The sequence below is a fragment of the Dendrobates tinctorius genome, unplaced genomic scaffold (genome assembly GCF_039654945.1).
Source record: "Dendrobates tinctorius isolate UK_male_01 unplaced genomic scaffold, ASM3965494v1 ptg000151l, whole genome shotgun sequence".
NCBI classification, from domain to species: Eukaryota; Metazoa; Chordata; class Amphibia; order Anura; family Dendrobatidae; genus Dendrobates; species Dendrobates tinctorius.
Genome location: NW_027361818.1, coordinates 23403897 through 23428729, shown reverse-complemented (window position 1 = coordinate 23428729; position 24833 = coordinate 23403897). Strand labels below are relative to the sequence as shown.

Here is a 24833-nt window from a genome sequence, read left to right as displayed (position 1 = left end):
AACTTGGGCCCCATCGTTTGCTCAACCTATCTTTCTATCTGTTTTAGTGTTTTCATCTTGTTTCACAGTCATTATATGTTGGGGGCTGCCTTTGCTTTGGGGTCTGCTCTGGGGCTGTCAGTTTTTCCCTTTTCTCTCTTTAGGCTTATTTAGCGCTCCGGCTGTGACGAGGTGTCTATGATCACCGTAGGAACACTCCAGGGCTACTATTAGTTGTGTGTTAAGACTAGGGGTCTGCAATCCGCTAGTTTCCAACCTATCTGGTTTTCTGGGCTGATCTTGTGTTTTGTTTTTTTTTTCCTCCTCGGTGACTCAATCATAACAGAATCACCAGCCATACCGCAGATTCTAGGGTACTCAAAAGCAGGAAGGAATTGTTAAAAAAAAAAAAAGTGTCAGAATTTTTTTTTTAAAAATGTATATTCTTTCCTCTTTTTCTCTGAGGCCGTAGGAGGAATTTTTTTTTACTGATGGAGTTTAAGCAATTGTCTGATCGTGTGGAGCAGCGTGCTGCTGAAGTGCCACGAATTTCCGCCTATCTTGCTCATTCACACGCTGCTGAACCAAAAATCCCCACTCCTGATGTATTTTTTGGGGATCCGTCTAAATTTTTGAATTTTAAGAATAATTGTAAATTATTTCTTGCCTTGAAGCCTAAGTCATCGGGGAGCTCTGCGCAGCAGGATAAAATTATGATCTCCTTGCTGCGCGGCGATCCACAAGATTGGGCATTTGCTTTAGTGCCAGATGATCCTATTCTAACTAATGTGGATGCATTTTTTCAGGCCTTGGGGTTGTTGTAAGATGAACCTAATGTGATTGATCAAGCTGAAAAGACCCTTTTGGCATTGAGCCAGGGTCAAGATTCTGCAGAACTGTACTGTCAAAAATTCCGAAAGTGGGCGGTCCTCACCACTTGGAATAATGGTGCCTTGGCAGCTCTCTTTCGGAAGGGTTTGTCAGAAATCACAAAGGAAACTATGGTGGGATTTCCTGTTCCCTCTAGTCTTGACGATTCTATGTCATTAGCCATTCAGGTTGATCGGCGTTTACGTGAACGTAAAATTACACGGGAAATGCCGCCACCTGTTGAACAAATATCTAAACCTATGCAATGTGATAGAGTTTTGTCTAGGGCACAACGTCAGGAGTTCAGAAGGAGTAATAAGCTGTGTTTTTTCTGTGGAGATGCCTCTCATATTATTTCTGTCTGCCCTAAACGAGAGAAACGTTTGGAACACACATTTGCTGTAGGTGGGGAACAACCTAAGTTTCTTCTGGCAATTACTCTGATCTGCTCCCTGTCCACATTTTCCGCTAAAGCCTTTGTGGATTCAGGAGTGGCCTTGAACCTAATGGATTTGGATTTTGCTAAACATTGTGGTTTCCCTATGACACCTCTACGCACGCCTATTCCTTTGAGGGGTATTGATGCTACTCCTTTGGCGAAGAATAAACCTCAGTTTTGGACCCAGGTGGTAATGCGGGTCGCCCCAGACCATCAAGAAAATTGCAGATTTTAGGTGTTGCATAATTTGCATGATACCATCGTTCTGGGGTTCCCCTGGTCGCAAATCCATAATCCAGTTTTGGATTGGAAATCTGTGTCTGTGGTGAGTTGGGGTTGTCGGTGTGCTCTTAGTGACACTCCTGTTTTCTCCACCTCTCCCCAGTCGCATGAGGTTCCTGACTATTTGGCTGATTTTTATGATGTGTTTAGTAAGAGTAAGTCTGCGTCTTTGCCTCCTCATAGGAGTTATGACTGTGCAATTGAGCTGAGTCCGGGGTGCAAATTTCCCAAGGGTCGACTTTTTAATTTATCTATACCCGAACATGAGGCTATGCATTCTTATATTAAGGAGTCGTTGCAGAAGGGTCATATTAGACCATCCTCTTCACCCTTCGGTGCTGGGTTTTTTTTTGTAGCCAAGAAGGATGGTTCATTAAGGCCCTGTATTGACTATCGCTCCCATAACAAAATTACTGTTAAATATCAGTATCCGTTACCCCTGATTTCTGACCTATTTTCTAGAGTTGAAGGTGCTTGCTGGTTTACCAAGCTTGACCTCAGGGGGGGCGTATAATCTTATTCGCATTAAGCATGGGGATGAATGGAAGACAGTGTTTAATACCCCGGAGGGACATTTTGAGTACCTGGTGATGCCTTTTGGGCTCACTAACGCCTCTTCTGTCTTCCAGTGCTTCATGAATGATATTTTCCGGGACTTTGTGGATAAGTTTCTGATCATCTATTTGGATGATATTTTGATCTTTTCCAGGGATTGGGACTCTTATGTGGAACATGTTCGGACTGTGTTCCGGATTTTGAGGGAAAACTCCCTGTATGTTAAGGGATCGAAATGTCTTTGTGATGTACAGAGGATTTCATTTTTGGGATTTATTTGGTCTCCGTCAACTATTGAAATGGACCCGGCCAAGGTACAGGCCATTTATGATTGGGCTCAGCCCTCTTCTTTGAAGGCTCTCCAGAAGTTTTTGGGTTTTGCTAATTTTTATCGTAAGTTTATAGCCAATTTTTCTGTTATTGCCAAACCATTGACTGATTTGACTAAGAAGGGCGCTGATTTGCTGAATTGGTCTCCAGAGGCTGTTTCTTCTTTTCAGGAGCTGAAGCGGAGGTTCACTTCTTCTCCGGTTTTGCGACAACCCGATGTCTCACTTCCATTTCAGGTGGAGGTGGATGCTTCAGAGACTGGTGCAGGAGCTGTTTTGTCCCAAAAAGATCCTGTAACATCTAAAATGAACCCCTGTGCCTTCTTTTCCCAAAAGTTCTCTCCTTCGGAACGCAACTATGATTTGGGGAATCGAGAACTGTTGGCCATGAAGTGGGCATTTGAGGAGTGGAGACATTGGTTGGAGGGAGCTAGACATCAAGTTGTGGTCCTCACTGACCACAAGAATTTGATCTACCTTGAGTCGGCTAAACGCTTGAACCCGAGACAGGCCAGGTGGGCCTTGTTTTTCACACGTTTTGATTTTGTGGTCTCCTTTCTTCCAGGCACTAAGAACGTTAAGGCAGATGCCCTCTCTAGGAGTTTTTTGGCTGATTCTCCTATTGTGACCAAGCCTGCTACCATCTTAGGTGAGGGGGTGGTTCTTTCTGCCATCTCGCCCGAAAGAGACGTGCTCTGGAGAAGTTTTAGGAGGATAAGCCTGAGCGTTGTCCCAGTGGTAGGTTGTATGTTCCTGACCAGTGGAGAAGGAAAGTGATGTCTGAGGTTCATTGCTCCGCATTGGCTGGTCATCTAGGTATTTTTGGTACTAGAGATTTGGTGAGTCGGTCTTTTTGGTGGCCTGCCTTGTCTCGTGATGTTAGAAATTTTGTGCAGTCCTGTGGGACTTGCTCCCGATCTAAGCCTTGTTCTCGTTCTAGTGGGTTGTTGATGCCTTTGCCGGTGCCCAGGAGGCCATGGACCCATATTTCAATGGATTTTATTTCTGATCTGCCTGTCTCTCAGAGGATGACTGTTATCTGGATGATTTTTGATAGATTCTCTAAGATGGTCCATCTTGTACCACTCCCTAAGTTGCCATCTTCCTCAGAGTTGGTGCCCTTGTTTTTGCAACAGGTGGTTCGCTTGCACGGGATTCCTGAGAACAATGTATCGGACAGAGGAGTTCAGTTTGTCTCTAGATTCTGGAGGACCTTTTGTTCCAAGTTGGGAATTCAGTTGTCCTTCTCTTCTATGTTTCACCCTCAGACCAATGGGCAGACGGAGAGAACAAACCAGACTTTGGAGGCTTATTTGAGATGTTTTATATCTGCTGATCAGGATGATTGGGTCTCATTTTTACCCTTGGCCGAATTTGCTTTAAATAATAGAGCTAGTTCTGCCACTTTGATGTCACCCTTTTTCTGTAACTTTGGGTTTCATCCGCGATTTTCTTCAGGGCAGGTGGAGTCTTCTGCCTGTCCAGGTGTTGACACTGTGGCGGAAAGAATGCAGCAGATGTTGGACTAAGTGGTGGATAAGTTGTCTCTTTCCCAGGAAAAGGCCCAGCGGTTTTCTAACCGGCATAGGACCATTGGTCCCCGGTTTAAGTTGGGTGATAAGGTCTGGTTGTCATCAAAGAATATCTCTATGAAAGTGGCTTCTCCAAAGTTTAAACCTAGATTTATTGGACCTTACAAGATTTTGGAGATTATTAATCCGGTCTCTTTTCGGTTGGCTCTTCCTGTCGCATTTAAGATTCATAATGTGTTTCATAAGTCCTTGTTGAAGAGGTTTGTTGAACCAGTGGTTCCTATGGCGGCACCCCCTGACCATGCATTGGTTGAAGGTAACATGGAATATGAGGTAGAGAAGATACTGGATTCCCGTCTGGCTAGACGGAGACTTCAGTATTTGGCTAAGTGGAAGGGTTATGGTCAGGAGGATAATTCCTGGGTCTCTGCCTCTGATATTCATGCCAAAAGATTGGTGCATGCTTTTCATCGGGCTCATCCTGATCGGCCTGGTGGCTTGGATGAGGGTTTGGTGACCCCTCCTCAAGGGGGAGGTACTGTTGTGAGCTCATCTGTTCATTCACCTTTTGTGTCCGAGGATCTCCCTCTTCTGGTGAAGGAAGGTAGTGAGGCTGATTTGGATGAAAGAAGCCAATCACCTGATCAGGTGGACTGTGAATGGGTATCAGGAATTTCAGACTGGATATAAGACATCCGATGCCCTTCTGAGTTGCTGGTGATTTCTCTGCTGGATTCTTGGAGACCAGTCTGATTCCTGCTCCCAAATATAAGTTTTGCTCTGCTATTGAACTTATTAGTTTTGTTTACCTTGTTTTTTGAGTTCAGCCATCCCTGGCTGGGGGTGTGCTGGATTCTTATTCCTTGATCAGTGTTCTCTTTTGCTCTGCTTTCAGAATATTCTGAGTGCTGATATAGGGTTTGAAGTCTAGTGACTTCAGGGTCCTTTTTGCTTATCAGCTGCGTTGGTAATGTTTTTAGCAGGGTTTTCTCGGATTGCAGACAGCAGCTTTTCTGTCCTGTCCTTTTTAGTTAGCTCGGGCCCCATCGTTTGCTCAACCTATCTTTCTGTGTTAGTGTTTTCATCTTGTTTCACCATCATTATATGTTGGGGGCTGCCTTTGCTTTGGGGTCTGCTCTGGGGCAGTCAGTTTTTCCCTTTTCTCTCTTTAGACTTATTTAGCGCTCCGGCTGTGACGAGGTGTCTAGGACCACCATGGGAACACTCCTCGGCTACTGTTAGTTGTGTGTTAAGACTAGGGGTCTGCAATCTGCTAGTTTCCAACCTCTCTGATTTTCTGGGCTGAGCTTGTGTTTTGTTTTTTTTCCTTCTCGGTGACTCAATCATAACACCTAACCCTAATTCTAACCCTAACCCTATTTCCAACCCTAACCCTAATGGAAGAATAAAAATAAAAATAATTTCTTTATTTTATTATTTGTTCCTGCCTATGGGGGTGATAAAGGGGGGGTTATTTACTTTTCATTCTATTTTTGATCACTGTGAGAGTTGATCACAGTGATCAAAATGAATGAATGGAATCTGCAGCCGGCGGGCGCACTGCACATGCGCCTGCCATTTTCAAATATGGTGGCGCCCATGGTCCAGGACCATGGGACACCGGGAGCGATAGCAGCACTCGGTAGGTACCGGGGGGTGGGAGGGGAGGTAATCGGAAGGCGTGGGGAGCAGAGGGAATGCGGGGGGGAGCAGATGATGACAGCGACGGCACATTGCCGCTGTCATTCAGTGGCTGGGGGCAGATTGCCCCATTAACCAGTGGGGGGATTGGATCGGTGTCACCAGCCATATCCGATGCTACTGCGGCATCTGCCATGGCTGGATTGTAATATTTAATCATTTTTCATTGATGAAATATTACTATCACTCTGATTGGCTGTTTCACTTTTAACAGCCATTCAGAGCGATCGTAGGCACGTGGGGGCGAAGCCACACCCCCTGTGGTGAAATACAAAGCGCCCTGTATCTGCGGGTCGGATGACCTTTCAGTGACCCCGGTCACCTGACCCGCAGGGGGGCTTTAAAGTCATGACGCCACATAGGCGTCACTGGTCAGATTGGTACCAGTTTTCATGAAGTCTATGAGGCATCATTGGTCGTGAAGGGCATAAGTCTCAAATCTTTGATGATAATGGCTTTCTCCTCTTCAAATACACTTAAGCCATCTGGAACAGGAATGTTTCATCCATACCTCTGTTTCTCTAGACACTAAGTGCCATTAACACGTTTATTTGTTTTCTTGATCAGGATTATTCCAGACTCTGATTGCGATGCATGGTCCCACCGGTACGGCCAACTGAAAAATGAGTCGCAATGCTTCCTCCAATTTCATAACATGAAACAATCACAGAATTAGCTCCCATGAGTTCTTCTACCTGGCACCTTGCCTTCATTTTATATATAAATGTCATGGCTAATGCTTCATCTTCACACATATGGTGACCACTCTACACTGCTTACACTGCAGTCTAACGTTACCATCCATCCCCCCAGAGAACTGAGAGCCTCGAGAAGAAATATTAATCTCAATATGAAAAAGGAAATATCTGAAGTAAATAACATTAGTATAAAAATATACAGGAAAAATCCTTGAGAAATTATGGTTACAATTATAGAATATGCCCGTGCTTGTATAGGAGAAATAGGCATAGATTCCTTAAGTTGGGCTAAGTTCCCAAGAAGAGTATTTGGTGATTTTTTTGCGTTGCAGTTTTTCTGTACCAGTTATCAAACTAAGGTTAGTGTAGTCCCTTGGTGGTATGTCATGATTTAAATTAATTTTTTCTGCAGATTTTCTTCATCTAATTAAAATCTAACAGTGAAATCTGCAAGTAAAATCTATATCTTCTCCATAAGAAATTGACCTGCTGTGGATTTCTAAACTGCACCACAGATCAGTGTCCACAATGTAAAAAAAAAGCAAACTGGACATGAGATTTTTATGTATCCCATACACTTTGCTGGAACTCTGTAACACACTGCATTTTTTGTGCAAAAAAAATGTACAAAGGAAAAAGCGCATAATATCCTCAGTTTGGGAGCCTAGCCTTAGCAGGAAGATAGTTTTAATTGATTTTTTCATGTAAATGTGTTTGCCGATCTTTAGGGTTTTGATTGTTAATTACATATTTCCACATTTTCTTAGAAACATATTGAGGTCACTTTAAGTCTTCTTTGTTACAAAAAAAGGTTATTTAGTTTTTATTTTCATAGGATGTTTAATTTCTTACTTGATCTACAAACAGGAGAACAACATGACGATGGTCACAGAGTTCTTACTCTTAGGATTTCAAGTCCGTCAAGTCTTAAGACATTTACTGTTCTGTTTGTTCATTGTGGTTTATTGCCTAACCTTATTTGGAAATCTCCTGATCATCACCCTGGTGTCCACCAGCAAGAACCTCCACACTCCAATGTACTTCTTCATCTCACAACTCTCCATCAGTGACATTTTTTTGACCATAGATATTGTTCCCAAGATGCTCGATGTTCTATTGAATAATGGTGCAACCATTGCTTTTAACAATTGCATCTTTCAGCTTTATGTTTTTTGTGCCTCAGAAACATTTGAATGTCTTCTTCTGACAGTGATGTCTTATGATAGATATGTGGCCATCTGTAACCCCCTCCGTTACACCTCTATAATGACAAATTGCCATTGTGTGATAATGGCCACCACTTGCTGGTTGTTTGGATTTTCCATCGTTTTGGTTTACATCATAACAACAGCAGAACTCAACTTTTGTGGCCAGAATATCATTGACCATTTATTTTGTGACCTTCTTCCTATGATAGAACTTGCCTGTTCTGAAACCTTTATTGTTGACCGGGAGATTGTTTTTATAGGATTTCCAGCTATAGTAATCCCAGCCACAATCATTGTAGTATCTTATACCTATATAGTGTTAGCGGTCCTAAGAATCCCATCGAGTACCGGTAGACAGAAAGCCTTCTCCACCTGTAGCTCCCACCTCACTGTGGTCTCCATATTCTACTGGACCATATTCAGTGTTTATGTTGTCCCAACTAAAGGTCTGACAATCACGGTTACTAAAATAATATCCTTGCTGTACACTGTGTTTACTCCTTTGGTCAACCCCATTATATACAGTCTGAGAAATGAAGACATAAAAAAAGCCATACATGGAGCATTTCATCAGCATGTGACCTGGAATCTCATTCTTCGTAGTTTATGCAGATAATCAACAAAAGAAGAAAAAACAGAAAACATTGTGTAACCCCAAATCATTTTAATAGAAGACTGGGGCCATATTTCTCTTTTACTTGGTTTTTAGTCTTTTTACACAAGAAGCTACAGAGTGATTCAGGAGATACCTTAAATAAGTTAAATGCCATTGGTTTTTTAACTGCTCGATCTCAAGCTTTGGCAACTTGATGGCTGAAAGCTTTGTAGGAAAATCAATCTTTTGCAAGCCTATAGAGGTCCACCAGGGTTTCTCCACCGTTATCTTGATTATGTCAAGCCATCGTGTTGCTGGTCTTCCTCTTCGCCTCTTTCCTTCTATTCTTCAGACCACAATGTCCTTCTCCAGTGATTGCTTTGTTTGTATGATGTGTCCAAATTTGGCAAATCGTAGACTGATGATTAGTGATGGGCGAGCACTAAAATGCTCGAGTGCTCACTGTTCAGATCGATCAAATTGGAATTCTCGGGTACTCGGACAGAACATCGAGGCCAATGTAAGTCTATAGGAGACACGAGTATTTTTACCGTAATCCCCCCGGGGGTCCTTCTAGGCTCTAAAAACATCAGAAAATGATGGAAACACTGCTCAAATGACATGGGGACATCATGTGGATCACCCCTGGAAGAATTCCTGACTCCTAGTTCACAGTTTTAAACAATTTTTTCAGAATTTCATGCCATTTTTACCGGTGCACCAAAAAGCATACCAAAAGGAAACCAAAACGGATATTGCTGGGAAATATGTTAAGGTAAATCCTTTGCAGGTTAATGACTTGTATATAAGGCAAAATAATTAACCCCAGACCAAAATGTTCCTCCACCACTTGGGCTATGTTCAGACACAGCATTTTTGAAGCGTTTTTCAACTTTAACTTTGCTTTCAACCACTACAAATGCATTCACTGGGAAATGTCATTGTAACATTTACCAACCCATGGCCATGTGGTGAGTGACACATAAGCAGACACATCTTGTTTCATTTATGAAGGAGGGACTCTTAAAGTCACAGAGCCAATTTTTACAGGGGCATCAGGCTGCATTAATCTGCTTAAAGGGCCATTATTAACCAGTGGGTCTCCTAAACTGCTTTTGCAGTGAGTGGATGGTCTGTCAAGAATTACAATGCACCACAATACTCCTTTCACGAGATGTCCAGAATGGCCTCCATAAAAAATGTTGCATTGATTGCAAGGCCTGCCCTGCTACCAAGTCATATGCACCCCAGTAAGCCTTTGAATCCGTATACTGGATGGGCCCAGGAAAACCCACTTCACAGACTTCAGTTGGTGCTGCCATACAGTTTCCTTAAGCCTTGAATGCAAGAGCTGCCTTGACCCAAAATTTCACACACCACAATCTCCCTTGGACAAAACATGGGTGAGGGCCTCCCCAAAAAAAATGTCCCATTACAAAGGAGCGAGACCCCTAGACTCATAATGCCTATATACGCTGTGCATGGACAGAAAAAAATTCCTCAGGGGGGGGTACATTTTTTAAAAGTCTGATATGGGCATCATAGACAGCCTTGCCAAAAATTGGACTGCCTGTAGCAGCACAGAACACGTTAACCCTGGTCCTCTAGTGGTGGAGAATGTGGAGACATTGATGAAGGCCTCAGTAAAAACTAGGCCCAATGTAAAGGATCGGTTCTCCTACACTTGTAATGCCCATACATGCAGTGCATGGCCTGACAAACATTTCCCCATGGGGGGTACATTTTTTAAAAGTATACTATGGTCATCTTAGACGCCCTTGCCAAAAATTGGTCTGCCTTTGTCACACACCACATGGCCAGCTAAGGTGGTTATGTTACAATGACATTTCCCAGTGAAGGCATTTGTATTGGTTGAAAGCAATGCTAAAGTTGAAAATCGCATCAACAACGCTACGTGTGAACATTGCCAAAATGGTGGAGGTACGTTTTTTTGGGGGGGTTCTTTATTTTGCTTTACATACAAATTACTACCCTGGAAAGGAAGTTTATTAACATATTTCACTGGAAAATCCATTTTGGATACGTTTTTGCATGTTTCAATGTGCACCTGTAAAAGTGGCTTAAGGCTCTGACAACATTGCTTAAAGCTGTGAACTAGGAGTCAGAAATGCTTCCAGGGATGATCCCCATGATGTCCCCGTGTCATTTGAGTAGTGTTTCCATCAATTTCAGACGCTTCTAGACCTTAAAAGGACCCCCGGGGGGGATCGTGGTAAAAATGCTCAGATTTCCTTAGACTTACATTGGGCTTGTTGTTCTGTACGAGTACCCGAGTATTCCAATATGCTCAACCCGAGCAACGAGCACCCGAGTATTTTCATGCTTGCCCATCACTACAGAACACCAGAACTACAGTATATACTGAACATCAAAAGTACAAAGGATGAAATAAAACAGCGTAATCAGACATTGCAGAGGTAAAAGAGATCAATGTTTGTACAGTAACTCGGCAATTCCTCCAAATGGACCTGTAATTTTCTGTCTCACAAAATTAATTAGAAAATGATCAAAAAGTCATAAACTTTACTCCAAAATTGCTCCAAATGCAGTTCAGTATGCAGAAATAAATAAAAATTTTGCAAAGCTCTGAATAATGAAAAATGACAGTTGTGGTTCTTAGAATCTGACTGCCAGAAAAAAAATATACTTTTAAAAGTGATGTTTTTGCGCAATGCTAATCAAATGTAAAAAATATGTATATTAATAGTGCATTATCCTAATCATATTCTCCTTTTCTATAGAACTTTATCTTTATTTATCCCGCCCGGTGAACACTAAGTATTAAGGACCTGCCAGATGCTGAATGACACCTGCACACATTCCCTGATGAGATAAAATCTTAACCGTCACGTCTCCGGTAGAAGTGTGAGCCCACCACCAAATATTAGAACTCTATTATCATCCAGCTCTGATATAACGTATCTGGATGAGTTCTCAGGATCTGCTGTTAGCACCTGCACTCTACGCACCGGTTACACCATGTGTCCACGCTATCATGTTCCGCCATAACGTTGCTTCTATGGATTTGCTAATCCCCAGATGTAGAGGGTAACAAAGGGAACCATCATATCCGTTACACCTGCCATCATCCTGGCTCCGGGGTCACAGGTCTATCAGGATTTAGGATGAGGAGAGGATCAGCGTTGTAGGGTCATGTTAGGATAATATACCGTACACACAAGTCTTAGCAGTCGTGTTTTTTAGTCTCTGTGAGCCCTACTTTTGGTCAGACAGGTAATAAACATGATTGACATGCTACGTGCCCTTCCACAGTTCTAGGTCTGCTTGGTTGTTCACAATTTCACCCACTGGCTTTCCTTATATATCCAATGTTGGGTCTTATATGACAGCAGAAACGTTGACTCTCCTATATTGGTCATCTAAGCTTGTTACATCTCCCTCTGGCTTCTACCATTGTTCAATAAAGACTAAACCGGTGTGTTGTATAAATGGCAGACAGACGACCATCCACCATCCCCGTGTGCCTGGGAGTCTATGGGACATTGGGGTGGCCATTTGGACAGCTACAGTCTCACCATCTACCCCTAAAACTTGTTAATGAGATTTCCTCTGCTGTAAAGCAAATAGATGAACTTTCTTTTTTCTCCCCTAATAAACAGTAAAATAAAATACTTCTGTGGCTATTTTTGCTTATTTTTCCCATTTAAACATTTCAGATCATCCAACCAATTTTACAATAAGATAAAGACAACACAAGTAAACACGGAGTGGAAGGTTTATATGTTTATTCCATTTCAGAAATATATAGAATTAATTAAGATCTGTAAGGCCTCTTTCACACTTTAGTTTTTTGCATCAGTCAAAATCCGCCAAAAGGACGGATGGCGGATCCGTTTTAGTACTGATGACAACGGATGCCACCCGTCCGTTTTTTTGACGGATCCGACAAATGAAGAATTTTAAAGGAATCACAGCCTGGAAAAGGAGAGAGAGAGAGAGGGAGAATTTTTTTTTTGTCCGGCACACAGAAAGAATTTCGGGTTAAATCAGTGCCTGGAGGATCCGCCAGAAAAAAAACGTTGCAAGCTCTGTTTTCAAATCTTTGATTATGGTGACGGACAGCAACTTTTGGCGGATCCTCACAAAAAAAACGGATGCAACGGACGGCAATCCGTCACAATCCACCAATAATGGAAGTCAATGGGTGGAAAAAAACAGATCCTCAAAAGAAAATTGCGGATCCGTTTTTTCAAAACCTGGCGGATTGTGACTGATTGTAAAAAACTGAAGTGTGAAAGAGGCCTATCACCAACATGGAAAAGCTCTGTCCCCTCCAAACCTATTACCTGCTTGTGCCACTCTTAGCGGGAATAATCAGACATTTGCTGTACCTTGTGGTGAGTTTTATATGGCTGTGGAAGAATTTAGGACAGTCTTCTCATATCAGGTTTTATCACAATGTCTCAGACCTTGGACTCCACAACCTTCATTTTCTTTCCTTTGAGCCTTTCGGAGGTGAACTTTCTTTCATGTTGTGGGGATGATTTTCTTCTGTAGAACCTGGATAACTTGTAGAGATAAACGGATCTGACGATATTCAAATTTGCACAATTATGCAGATTTTACCAGGAAATTTTATAAGTAGCAAATTTATTCTCTGTGAATTGAAAGTCTGTTATTATTCTTAGGGGTCAGTAGATGTAGAAAAAATATAATAGTTCATAGCTCCCCTTTATTGGTCACTGCCCCCATACAGCATTCGGCACATCTTAACATTGACTTTGTGCATGCTCAGACTTATCCTGGGAAGTCCTGCACATGCACAAAGACATTCTGGACCTAGAAACACACTCTAGGCTGGGACATCACACAAAGGATATGAATTATACAATTATACAATATGCACTCTAGGATGGTAGTCCAGGCCTACTTTGAATATGCAGAGCTCAATAGTGATTAAACACTCTAAGGCCTCTTTCACACATCCGTCTGTCACCATCAGTCAAAATCCGCCGTTTTGCAAAAAAACGGATTCGCCATTTTTCTTGGCGGATCTTTTTTTTTCCCCATTGATTTGCATTATCGGCGGATCTCTCTCCTCCCCAGGCACGGGTTCCTTTAAATTTCTGCCTTCCCCGGATCCGTCAAAGAAACGGTCCGGTAGCACACGTTGCTTTCAAAACAGTTGCGGATCCGTGTCCCGCACATTTTCGCGGATTGCAACTGATGAAAAAAACGTATGTGGAAAACAGGCCTAAGGCCGAGGTCGGACTTGCGAGTGTGATGTGAGAAACTCACATGAGTTTCTCACATCAACACCGGGCACTGTCGCCGGCACTTGGACCGGAGCGCAGCCACACACTCTGGTCCTGAGTGCCGGCGGCAGTGCCTGGTGTTGATGCAAGAGACTCACGTGAGATTCTCGCATTACACACACAAGTGTTAGCCCAGCCTAAGAAAGCTCCCAGTAATGTCCGTCATTAAAAAAAATCAAAAGTTACCCACCACACGCCATAATTCATAAACCAAAACTAAACAACACTGCCCAGTACCCTGTGAAAAATCTATATTCAAAAAATATATATTGGTACTGGGCAGTGTAGACTTTTTTTGGTCAATGAATTATAGCATGCGGTTAGTGCTGAGCAAATACATTAGGCACTATTCATTACTCGCATGAATAGAACGTATGACATTGACTAGATGCTCCAAACAATTTCAAAGTGAGATGTCCCCTACTGTATGACGCTAGTAACAGAAGAATTTTTTTGGGGGGCTTGTCAATAAGACCTGTATAACAGTGACTAGATGCTCCAAACTATTTCAAAGTGAGATGTGTTAGGCGTCAGGACTCTCCCGCTGTGCGGGATAGATCCCAAGCATTACCTGGTGCTGTGGTCTCCCATTTTGGTCCAGCCGCTGCAATTGCTGCTCAGCACAAATGTTGGTCCCAGTGTCTTGCTTGGGCTCTTGGTATACATTTGGTTACTGCTGGCTCTCCAGCCAAGTCTCAGTGATATGCAGGTGCAGCTTTGCACTCTGGAGTCTAAATCCAGAGATCACCTTACTGAGCATGTCCGTGATATGGCGTCATCTCATTTGTGGTCGAACGTTAGCTGCTCTGGTGAGGTGGCAGTTCCAGATTTGCCCACGGATGATGTCTCGGCCAACTGGGCATGAGTGTTTGGGGTGGAGCCTAGTGTATAAAAGGCTCTCAGCGGCACATGCGGGCGCACTAGTGTCATTTATGTTTGGTGTGTGTTGGTGGCTACTCTACCACTCTGTCTGCACATTTGCGTGTGTCTGTCTACACTCTGAGATTGTGCAAGTTGGCAGGCAGGTAGCACACTTATGCAGTTTTGTACCTATGGCTCAATGCCTGAGTCTCTAGTCTGCTGCATTTTTAAGGTGAAATGTACCGTACTGTATGATGTTAGTAATAGAAGAAATTATTTTGGTCCTGTCGATGAGGCCTGTATAACATTGACTAGATGCTTAAAGCAATTTCACACTGAGATCTTCCCTTCTGCATTCAGTTAGTAACATAAAATAAATGTCTGTTTTAGTGTGGATGAGTCCTGTATATTCTAGAAGATTGCCCGTGGCATTGGAATTCCCTTTTTCCTACAGTTGCAGCTGGTAAGGTGCAGGTTTGCTTGAGAAATATGACCGACATGTCATTACATGAACTGGTCAGGAAAAGGGCCATGGTGACTGTGAGAATGGGAACATACAACAGGATCAATAACAGGGTGGCTATGGGAAGTACAAGATCCAGGATCCAGCCTACAACTATTCCTCATTTACCCAACACCAATTACCTGAGAGCACTTGATGCTCGTCAGAAGATAGGTGCAACAGATGTGCGTCTCAAGCTAGGTGTAAAAGAATCCCGTGAGATATTGGATGCCAAAGGTGCACATACTTCCGAAGATAGGCGCAAAACAATTTCAGACTCAGATCTCGGCTGCTGAATCACGCTTGTAAGAAAAATAAAATACATTAATTTTATTGTGCAACAGCTCTGCAGACAGAAGAATTTCAATGCCACTAAATGAAAATGTTGGCTATAGCGGGCTGCATCATGGTTATCAACAGAAGAAGAAACATTATAATGTGCTTGAGGTCTGCAGACATCTTCATGTCACCGCCACAAAATGACAACGGGGGATACAGCAGGCTGTTATCACATTCAGCAACAGAAAATATTATAATTTTTTTTAACGGGCGTTAGGTCTGCAGACAGGTTCATATCACCACAGCACTAAATGATGAGGTGGGATACAGCAGGCTGTTTCACATTTAGCTAGTGAAAATAAATTAATTACAATGTTATACTTGCACTTGGAGCACTATAGAAGCCGTGCACACCACATTTGTAGGACGTGTGCCCCGATGGCTTTGTCTGTGGACCTCAGTAATGGCCAAAAAGAAAAGTGCTGAAAGTTAAATTTAACAGCTCCATGGGACACTATCCAGCTACACTCTCTGACTGACATACAACCGCCTAACTAACTAGCTAAAATCTTGATGCAAACAGTGGCAGCGTCAGGAGCAGCCTCTCTGCGCCGTATCAGTGCCAAAATGGCGCTAAAACAAGATGTCCGCTACTTATATGGAGAGGAACATGTGATTTCAGCAGCAAATCACACAAGCTCTTGTGTCAGAACATTTTGGTTGTTTCATGCACCATGATTGGCTAGCCCTAATGTGTACACATAAAGTTAGGAAAAAAATGACTGTTTACAAGAACGCCGAGCCGCTGAGCTCTGCAAACCCCCTCCCCTCATCAAACACATGCCAAGCGCTCATCATGGAAGTCTTCAAACAGAGGCTGGACAGACATCTGACTGGGACGATTTAGTGACTCCTGCTTTGAGCAGGGGGTTGGACCAGATGACCCAGGAGGTCCCTTCCAACTCTACCATTCTATGATTCTATGATCATACACCACCATTATCACTGCTAAAGTGCTGAAAATACTTTTCTAGCAACGCAAATACTTTCCCGCACTTTTTACCAAATGTTACCCATTTTTTTTTATTTAAAAAAATTTTGCTCGGGTTTCCGATCATGAATACGAATATGCCATATTCGTGCCGAATTTATGTTTGGCGATCGTTTTCTGAATAAATTTGCTAATAAATAGCAGAAAAACTGACTGAAACATCAAGAACGAGTCTTAACAGGTGCATACCAAAAAAAGACAAAAATTACGAAAACAGTTGCATTAAAGCATGTCAACATGAAATATATGAAATGTGAACAGCAAATTGGCTGGTGAATATTCGGAAAATTCATAAGAGACAATTAGCACCAAATTTGGCCAAATAATGTGAGCCCATCAACCATCATCAAGGTGGTCTCGTGAATCTGATGGGTCCTTGACCTCCCTGCCCAGTGTGAACAATTACCTAAGGCTGATATCTGAAAGTATGGATGAATATGAATATCTTTTTTGATAGAAACTATATTCATGGGTTGGCCAGTACCTGACGTAATTAGATGTAATTAAAATCACCACCTGGTGAAGGGCGAAGTGCTCAGTCAGAAAGTATAGCATGGGACCCATAGATAATCCATTGAAGAATAATGATAAAACTATTAATGTTTTAATATCATAGAATCCAAGAATCCTAGAATGGTAGAGTTGGAAGGGACCTCCTGGGCCATCTGGTCCAACCCCCTGCTCAATGCAGGATTCGCTAAATCATCCCAGACAGATGTCTGTCCAGCCTCTGTCTGAAGACCTCTCGTGGCAGCTTGTTCTACTCATTGATCACTCTAACTGTCAAAAAGTTTTTTCTAATATCTAAAATTTGTATCTTCTCCCTTTCAGTTTTATTCCATTATTTCTAGTGTTTCCTTGTGCAAATGAGAATAAAGCTGATCCCTCTACAGTGTAACGGCCCTTATCAAGTTATTAAAAACATAGGAAAAGACAGTGCTTTTTAAGAAAATAGCGTAAATCCTCCTGATGGTGCAGATCCCTTACTGCTATACACAATGCTCAGTGATTGCGCAACATAATACATTCTCCATCTATCACAATGGAACGCGATGCACAATAAATGCAGATTATCTGGATGGCCATGACACAAGCCGATAATAACCTGAACACCAGAACGACAGTATATACTGAAGATCAAAAATAAAGTACAAAAGGGTGAAACAGCACAATCAGACTTTCCTCAGACTTTGCAGAGGCCAAAAAAGAGATCAATGTTTGTAAATCCGCATCTCCTCAAAATGGATCTGTAATTTTCTGTCTCACACAATTTTATTAGAAAACGATTAAAAAATCATAAACTGTGCTGCACAATTGCTCCAACTGCAGTTCAGTATGCAAAAATAAAAAAATAAAACTTCTGCACAGCTCTGAATAATGAAGAATGACAGCGTTGTGGTTCTTAGAATCTGACTGCTAGAAATTTTTTTTTTTAAAAAGTGATGTTGTTGCGCAATGATAATCAAATGTAAAAAAAATCAATATTAATAGTGCATTATCCTAATCATATTCTCCTTTACTATAGAACTTTATTATTATTTATCCCGCCCGGTGAACACTAAGTATTAAGGACCTGCCAGCTGCTGAATGACACCTGCACACATTCCCTGGTGAGATACAATCTTAACCGTCACGTCTCCGGTAGAAGTGTGAGCCCACCACCACATATCAGAACTCTAGCATCATCCAGCTTTGATATAACGTATCTGGATGAGTTCTCAGGATCTGCTGTTAGCACCTGCACTCTACGCACCGGTTACACCATGTGTCCACGCTATCATGTTCCGCCATAACGTTGCTTCTATGGATTTGCTAATCCCCAGATGTAGAGGGTAACAAAGGGAACCATCATATCCGTTACACCTGCCATCATCCTGGCTCCGGGGTCACAGGTCTATCAGGATTTAGGATGAGGAGAGGATCAGCGTTGTAGGGTCATGTTAGGATAATATACCGTACACACAAGTCTTAGCAGTCGTGTTTTTAGCCTCTGTGATTCCTACTTTTGGTCCGACAGGTAATAGACATGATTGACATACTACGTGCCCTTCCACTGTTCTAGGTCTGCTTGGTTGTTCACAATTTCACCCTCTGGCTTTCCTCATATATCCAATGTTGGGTCTTATATGACAGCAGAAACGTTGACTCTCCTATATTGGTCATCTAAGCTTGTTACATCTCCCTCTGGCTTCTACCATTGTTCAATAAAGACTAAACCGGTGTGTTGTATAAATGGCAGACAGACGACCATCCACCATCCCCGTGTGCCTGGGAGTCTATGGGACATTGGGGTGGCCATTTGGACAGCTACAGTCTCACCATCTACGCCTAAAACTTGTTAAGGAGATTTCCTCTGCTGTAAAGCAAATAGATGAACTTTGTATTTTCTCCACTAATGATCAATAAAATAAAATATTTCTGTGGCTATTTCTGTTTATTTTTCACATTTAAATGTTTCAGATCATTCAACCAACATTACAGCAAGATATAGACAACACAAATTAAACACGGAATGGAATTTTTATATGTTTAGTCCATTTAAGAAATATAGAGAATTAATCAAAATCTATATCACCAACATGGAAAAGCTCTGTCCAAGCCAAACCTATCAGCTGCTTGTGCCGCTCTTAGCGGGAATAATCAGACATTTGCTGAACCTTGTGGTGAGTTTTCCATTGCTTTGAATGAACTTATGGTAGTCTTCTCTCATCAGGTTTTCTCACAATATCTCAGATCTTTTACATTTTCTTACCTTTGAGCCAGAGGTGAACTTTCTCGCATGTTGTGGGGATGATTTTCTTCTATAGAATCTGGATGACTTGCAGACATGAGCGGATCTGGATATATTCGAATTTGCACAATTATGCAGATTTTACCAGGAAATTTAGTACTATTATTATTATTTATTATTATAGCGCCACTTATTCCATGGCGCTTTACATGTGAAAAGGGGTATACATAATAAAAAGGTGTAAAGTAATCTTAAGCAGTACAAGTCACACTAAAGGATAAGAGAGGACCCTGCCCGCGAGGGCTCACAATCTACAAGAGATGGGTGAGGATACAGTAGGCGAGGGTAGAGCTGCTCCTACAGCAGTTTGGTCGATGGGTGGTTAATGCAGGATGTAGGCTTGTTGGAAGAGGTGGGTCTTCAGGTTCTTTCTGAAGGTTTCCATGGTAGGCAAGAGTCTGATACATTGTAGTGGAGAGTTCCAGATATGGGTGATGCACGAGAGAAATCTTGTAAGCAATTGTGGGAAGAGGAGATAAGAAGGGAGTAGAGAAGGAGATCTTGTGAGGATCGGAGGTTGTAGGTAAGTACTGTGAGATGAGGTCACATGTACGGAGGGCACAGGTTGTGGATGGCTTTGTATGCCATGGTTAGGGTTTTGAACTGGAGTCTTTGGGTAATGGGAAGCCAGTGCAGGGATTGACAGAGGGGAGAGGTCAGGGAATAGCGGGGACAGGTGGATTAGTCAAGCAGCAGAGTTTAGAATAGATTGCAGGGTGTCAGAGTATTAGAGGGCAGGCCACAGAGCAGGAGGTTGCAGTAGTCAAGGCTGGAGATGATGAGGGCATGAACTAGGGTTTTTGCAGATACTTGGTTGAGGAATGTACAGATTCTTGAAATGTTTTTGAGATGAAGTAGCAAATTTATTCTTTGTAAATTGAATGTCAGTTGTTATGCTCAGGGGTCCGGAGTTGTAGAGAAAATATAATAATTCATCGATCACTTTTGTTGCTCACTGCCCCTACAGTACTCGGCACATTTTAAAGGGAACCTGTCACACCTGTACATCATAACACACTGCGGGGTGGGATCTGGGGCCTCCGCAACACGCTGGTGCAATAGCCTGATGTTGGCTCTTGGGCAGTGTGCACTGCGCATGCCCGAGAACTCTTGTCACAGCGCAGGTGCCAGAATTCAAAACAGGAGGAGGCAGCGATGCATGGGGCATCATGATGGACGGGATGGTGGGCATTACCCAGATACAGGACAGAGGCAATGAGGCATGATGGACGGATGGTAGGCGGCTGGTACAGGGGGACACGACAATCCTATGGGACACATTACAGGTATGAGGAGCTATCTATAAAAGTCGATATTTCAGAGTTACTAGGGGTCAGAAACGGAAAAGCCACCTTCACAGAATGCACCCTTAGTGCTGCTGAAGGTGGCTCTTTTACTTAAAAACGCCCTGGGGGGGTGACAGGTTCCCTTTAATGTTGTCTTGTCTCAAATTTTTTTGTTAGGCCAGGACTGGACTGAATGACTTTTTGCATGCTCAGAGTCATCCTGGGAAGTCCTGTCCTAGAATGTGAGTCATACTGTTGCCGCACAGGTTGTGAAATTGCAACGTCACTATGACTGGACAGTGCACATGCACAAAGACATCCTGGACCTAGAAACACACTCTAGACTGGGACATCGCATGAACGATATGGATTTACAGTGATGCTCACAGCAACTATGTAACATGCACTCTAGGCTAGTAGTCATTACCTACAGTGAAATTGCAGGGCTCGATGGTGATTAACCACTCTAAGAAAGCTCCTAGTAATGTCTGTCAGTACAAAAGCAAAAACGAACAAACATGAATGTGCATGAACTATATGAAGTTACAGTGAAGCACACTGCAACTTTACGGCACGCACTCTAGGCTGTTACATCGAGATGCAACTATGTCCATGATGACCCATCCTAGTCTAGTTACAGCCAGAAGTCCTGGCCTATTGTGAACGTGCAGGGGTCGATGGTGATTAAACACTCTATGAAAGCTCCTATCAATATTCAACAGTGTGAAAGCAAAGAATACCCACCACCACACGTCATAATTCATGGACCAAAACCTGATGATGCTGCCCAGTACACTCTGAAGAACCTACAGTGGGTACGGAAAGTTTTCAGACCCCTTAAAATTTTTCACTCTTTTTTCATTGCAGCCATTTGGTAAATTAATAGTTCATTTTTTCTCATTATTTTTTTTTTAATTTTTTTCCTAATTAATGTACATTCTGCACTCCATCTTGACTAAAAAAACTGAAATGTAGACATTTTTGAAAATTTATTAGAAAAGAAAAACTGAAATATCACATGGTCATAAGTATTCCGACCCTTTGCTAAGACACTCATATTTAAGTCACAAGCTGTCCATTTCCTTGTGATCCTCCTTGAGATGATGGGAGCTTTAGTCCCATCAGCCAATACCAGTGACCAGAGGTAAACTTTATACCTCGATCATATCTGAGCGCTCACACTATCTTTGGACACCATCGGCTCTCGGACCGACAGGGATGATTTTACCGATGATCAGAAGCGATGTTTGTCGCACTGTCATGCACATGACAGCATTGTAAACACTGGATGTTCGGTCACCCCAGTGAATGGTTCCCAGGTTCAGTTTCGGGCGGGTACTGTTCTGATACACAAACCCAAACTTTTTGTAACTGTTTGGCTGAACCTGCTGGACCCGAACATCCAGGTGTCCGCCCATCTCTGCAAACCAGGTCTGTGTTGACCAGTGAAGGGAGTGGATGAACCTGTCCATCACCACCCACTCAACCATCTGTGCAGGAGTAGAAGTCTTTGGCTGCAACCATTGTTGGACTAGGTGCAACAAGTCAAACATTTGCGAGCGAGGGGGTTTGTTGCCAGGATACACCCAGAGGTGGACTCGCTGAGCTCTAATGGACATCGATATTCCCAGGCATGCCAAGATTTCAGTCTTTAATTTGGCATATTATTTGGCATCCTGGAGGGCGAAGTCATAATGTGCCTTTTGAGGTTTTCCTGACCAATATGGCACAGCACCTCCTCCCACTGCTTTGGCAGAAGTTTCTCATGATCACACACCCTTTCAAAAATAGTTAGAAAGGCTTCCACATCATTCCTAGGGGTCGTTTTTTTGCATGGTTCATCTTACCGTTTTCTGGACATATGAGTCATCACCTGGAGTTGGGGGGGAACCTCCGGCCTCCCACGAACTGCCTCTGCAAGGAGCTCCATTTGATGCCTTAGCGCCTCCTGCTGCTGCTGTTGTGTCAGTTTATTTGCTGCAGTTGACTAAAGATCTGATGCTGATGCTGTACCTGGACCAGATGTTTCACAAGCTCCTCCATGCTGCCAGACGTCTCGTGTTGGATTTTACCCAGGACACGCAGTTTTCCACTGCCGAAATGCGTGCTCCTGGAATGCTATCCATATTGAAAACACCATGTGTGGGGGGTTGACTCACTAAGCTGCTTCCCAAGGTAGACACAGGAACGCTTCTTGTGGTATATCACCTGCTTGGAATCCCTTCCTTGTAGTGCAATATAAAAGTAGAAAAAAAGAGACAGCACTCCAGTATTTATCAAAATGCAAAAATGACTTTAATAGCCCTGGTGACCTGGCGAGGTATTGGCTATAATGAGCCTTTCTTATATACAGTATTTAGTATATGAATTATCAGTGAAAGGTTTATATATATCTAGTCTTACAATTTTTTTTTATTTCTTATTGGAATGTGCACTTTGCTGATTCAAACAAAAGGCAGCAAAACCACAAAGGAAAAAATATGGAAACACAGAGTAAATGAGCATATGTGAAACCAGCCAGAACATGTATTAAATCTTAGCTGTATCACATAACTCCCTTTTACGTTGATGACTGCTTTAAACACTCTTGGGATTCTCTCAAGCAGCTTCATCAGGCCTTCACCTGTAATGGGTTCCAATAAACAAGTATGAATCAACAGAGTGGATTTGTGGAATCATCAGCCTTCAGATTCCGTTTGTGACCATTGTGTGTGTTTTACACAACTCCAAACAGTACTGAGCCCAATTCCACAACTGAATAAAAAATTAGCAACATACATTAAACTATGTATAGAAGAATGACCGTACAGCAATGGATGGACATAAAAAAAGCCTTTTCAAAGATAAAAATGACTTGACCCCTTGTGCCTCCTAACTGTTGTCATTGAAACTTCATCTACCTCACTCTCTGACTTTATCCCAATCATGGAAGAAGATTTTAATTGGCTCCTTACATCTTCTTGCCCTAAAACTGCAAAAGTTATCCTATGCCCTCACATCTCCTTCATTCCCTTTCCCTGGCAGTAACCAGTCACATATCAAATAAATATTTAGCCTCGCTATCATATGGTATCTTTCTTCATCCTTCTAACACACCAGTATATACCCATTACTTAAAAGAAATCCCTCCAGCAGGACTGTGCTGGTAGCTACAGACCTGTCTCTAATATGGCCTTCATCTCTAAACTTCTGGAAAGCTTGGTATACTCCCAACTAATCCGATATAGCTTAAATAATGCTCTTCTTGAGCCTTTACAATCCTGTGTCTGCTCTTTACAATTTACAGAAAAAGCCCACAATTTAGTCTGTAATGATCTACTGACAGCTACATCTGGTGGTCCTTGCTCCCTGCTGACTTTTCTCTGGAGCATTTGATGCTGTGGATCATCAACTCCTCCTTACTATGCTCCGCTCTAATGAGCTAAAGGATTCTGCTGTTTCTTGGTTTTCCTTTTAGCTCTTTGACGACTCCTTCACTGTATCTTTCGCTGACTCCTCTTCATCTTCTCTTTTCCCTTTTTTCAGAGTTACTCAGGGTTCAGTTCTAGGTCCACATTGACTTCTGACATCACCCCTGCAATACTGCAAAATACTGACTACTGCCTAGCTGCCGTCTCAGATATAATGTGCTCCCTATCTAAGACTGAAACTCTCAAAAACAGAATCCTTTGTGCTTCCTAACTCTATCAGCTGTCAGGCAGCTGCAATGCAGGATTGTGTGTGCTCCACCTGTTGGTAACAGAAGGAAGGAGGGATTGCAAACTCCCAGGTCAGACCTTCATGCAGCAGCCAAGTATACCACTAGGTGGCAGCAAAAACATCAAAAGCCGGGTCAGCAACAAGCAGTCAAACGAAGTACCAAATTCACACAAAGCACGTGGTCAGAAACAAGCCAATAGGTCAAAGCCAGACAGGTGAGTGGCACCGAGGGAAAACCGGAAGAATAATCAGAGACAAGCCAGGAGATCAGAAACTGGAGCAAGCTAGACAGTACCAAAACAGAGGACAGAAACTCCGGTCAGAGAACAAGCCGGGTCATACACACAACAGCAGGCATGCAAACAGAGAAACACGATTGCAAACAGAGTAACCAAGGTCAGCTGCTCTAGCCGAGGGACCGGAACTATCACTGATGCCATACCTAGGTCATATGGCAACTACTGTATATAGCCTCCCTAACACCAGAGAGATGCAGATACGATTAACCTCTGTCCGACCAGGATGGGATAAAGACAAAACCTCGTCCTGGATCATGACACTAGCCATCTCAAACTCAATTTTGCCATTTTGATGTGTGGTTCTACCGTTACACCCCTGCAGCGCAACTTCTGCCTTGGGGTTACATTTAACTCAGATAATTTCCTTCACTCCCCACATCTAATCATGTTCATGTCACCTACACCTCAAAACAACTCTCGAATTCGACCTTTTCTTTCATTTAACTCTGCAAAAACAATTACTGTTGCTTTTAATCACTCTCGTCTGGTCTACACAACTCTCTTCTAATTGGTCTCCCTCTTATTAAACTCTCCCCTCACCAACACATCCTGAGTGCAACAGCTAGGGTCATTTTACTCT

General features: G+C 42.7%; 1 protein-coding gene across 1 annotated transcript; it reads left to right on the top strand.

The window, feature by feature from the left end:
* Positions 1-7234: 7234 nt before the first annotated feature.
* Positions 7235-8209, top strand: LOC141050068 (olfactory receptor 2A12-like). The gene has a single exon (XM_073546898.1). The coding sequence runs from the start codon at positions 7262-7264 to the stop codon at positions 8207-8209; it is 948 nt and encodes a 315-aa protein (XP_073402999.1). The 5' UTR covers positions 7235-7261.
* Positions 8210-24833: the final 16624 nt, after the last annotated feature.

Excerpts from the sequence above, each read along its gene's own strand:
- LOC141050068 (XM_073546898.1), top strand. The coding sequence starts at position 7,262 with ATGACGATGGTCACAGAGTTCTTACTCTTAGGATTTCAAGTCCGTCAA.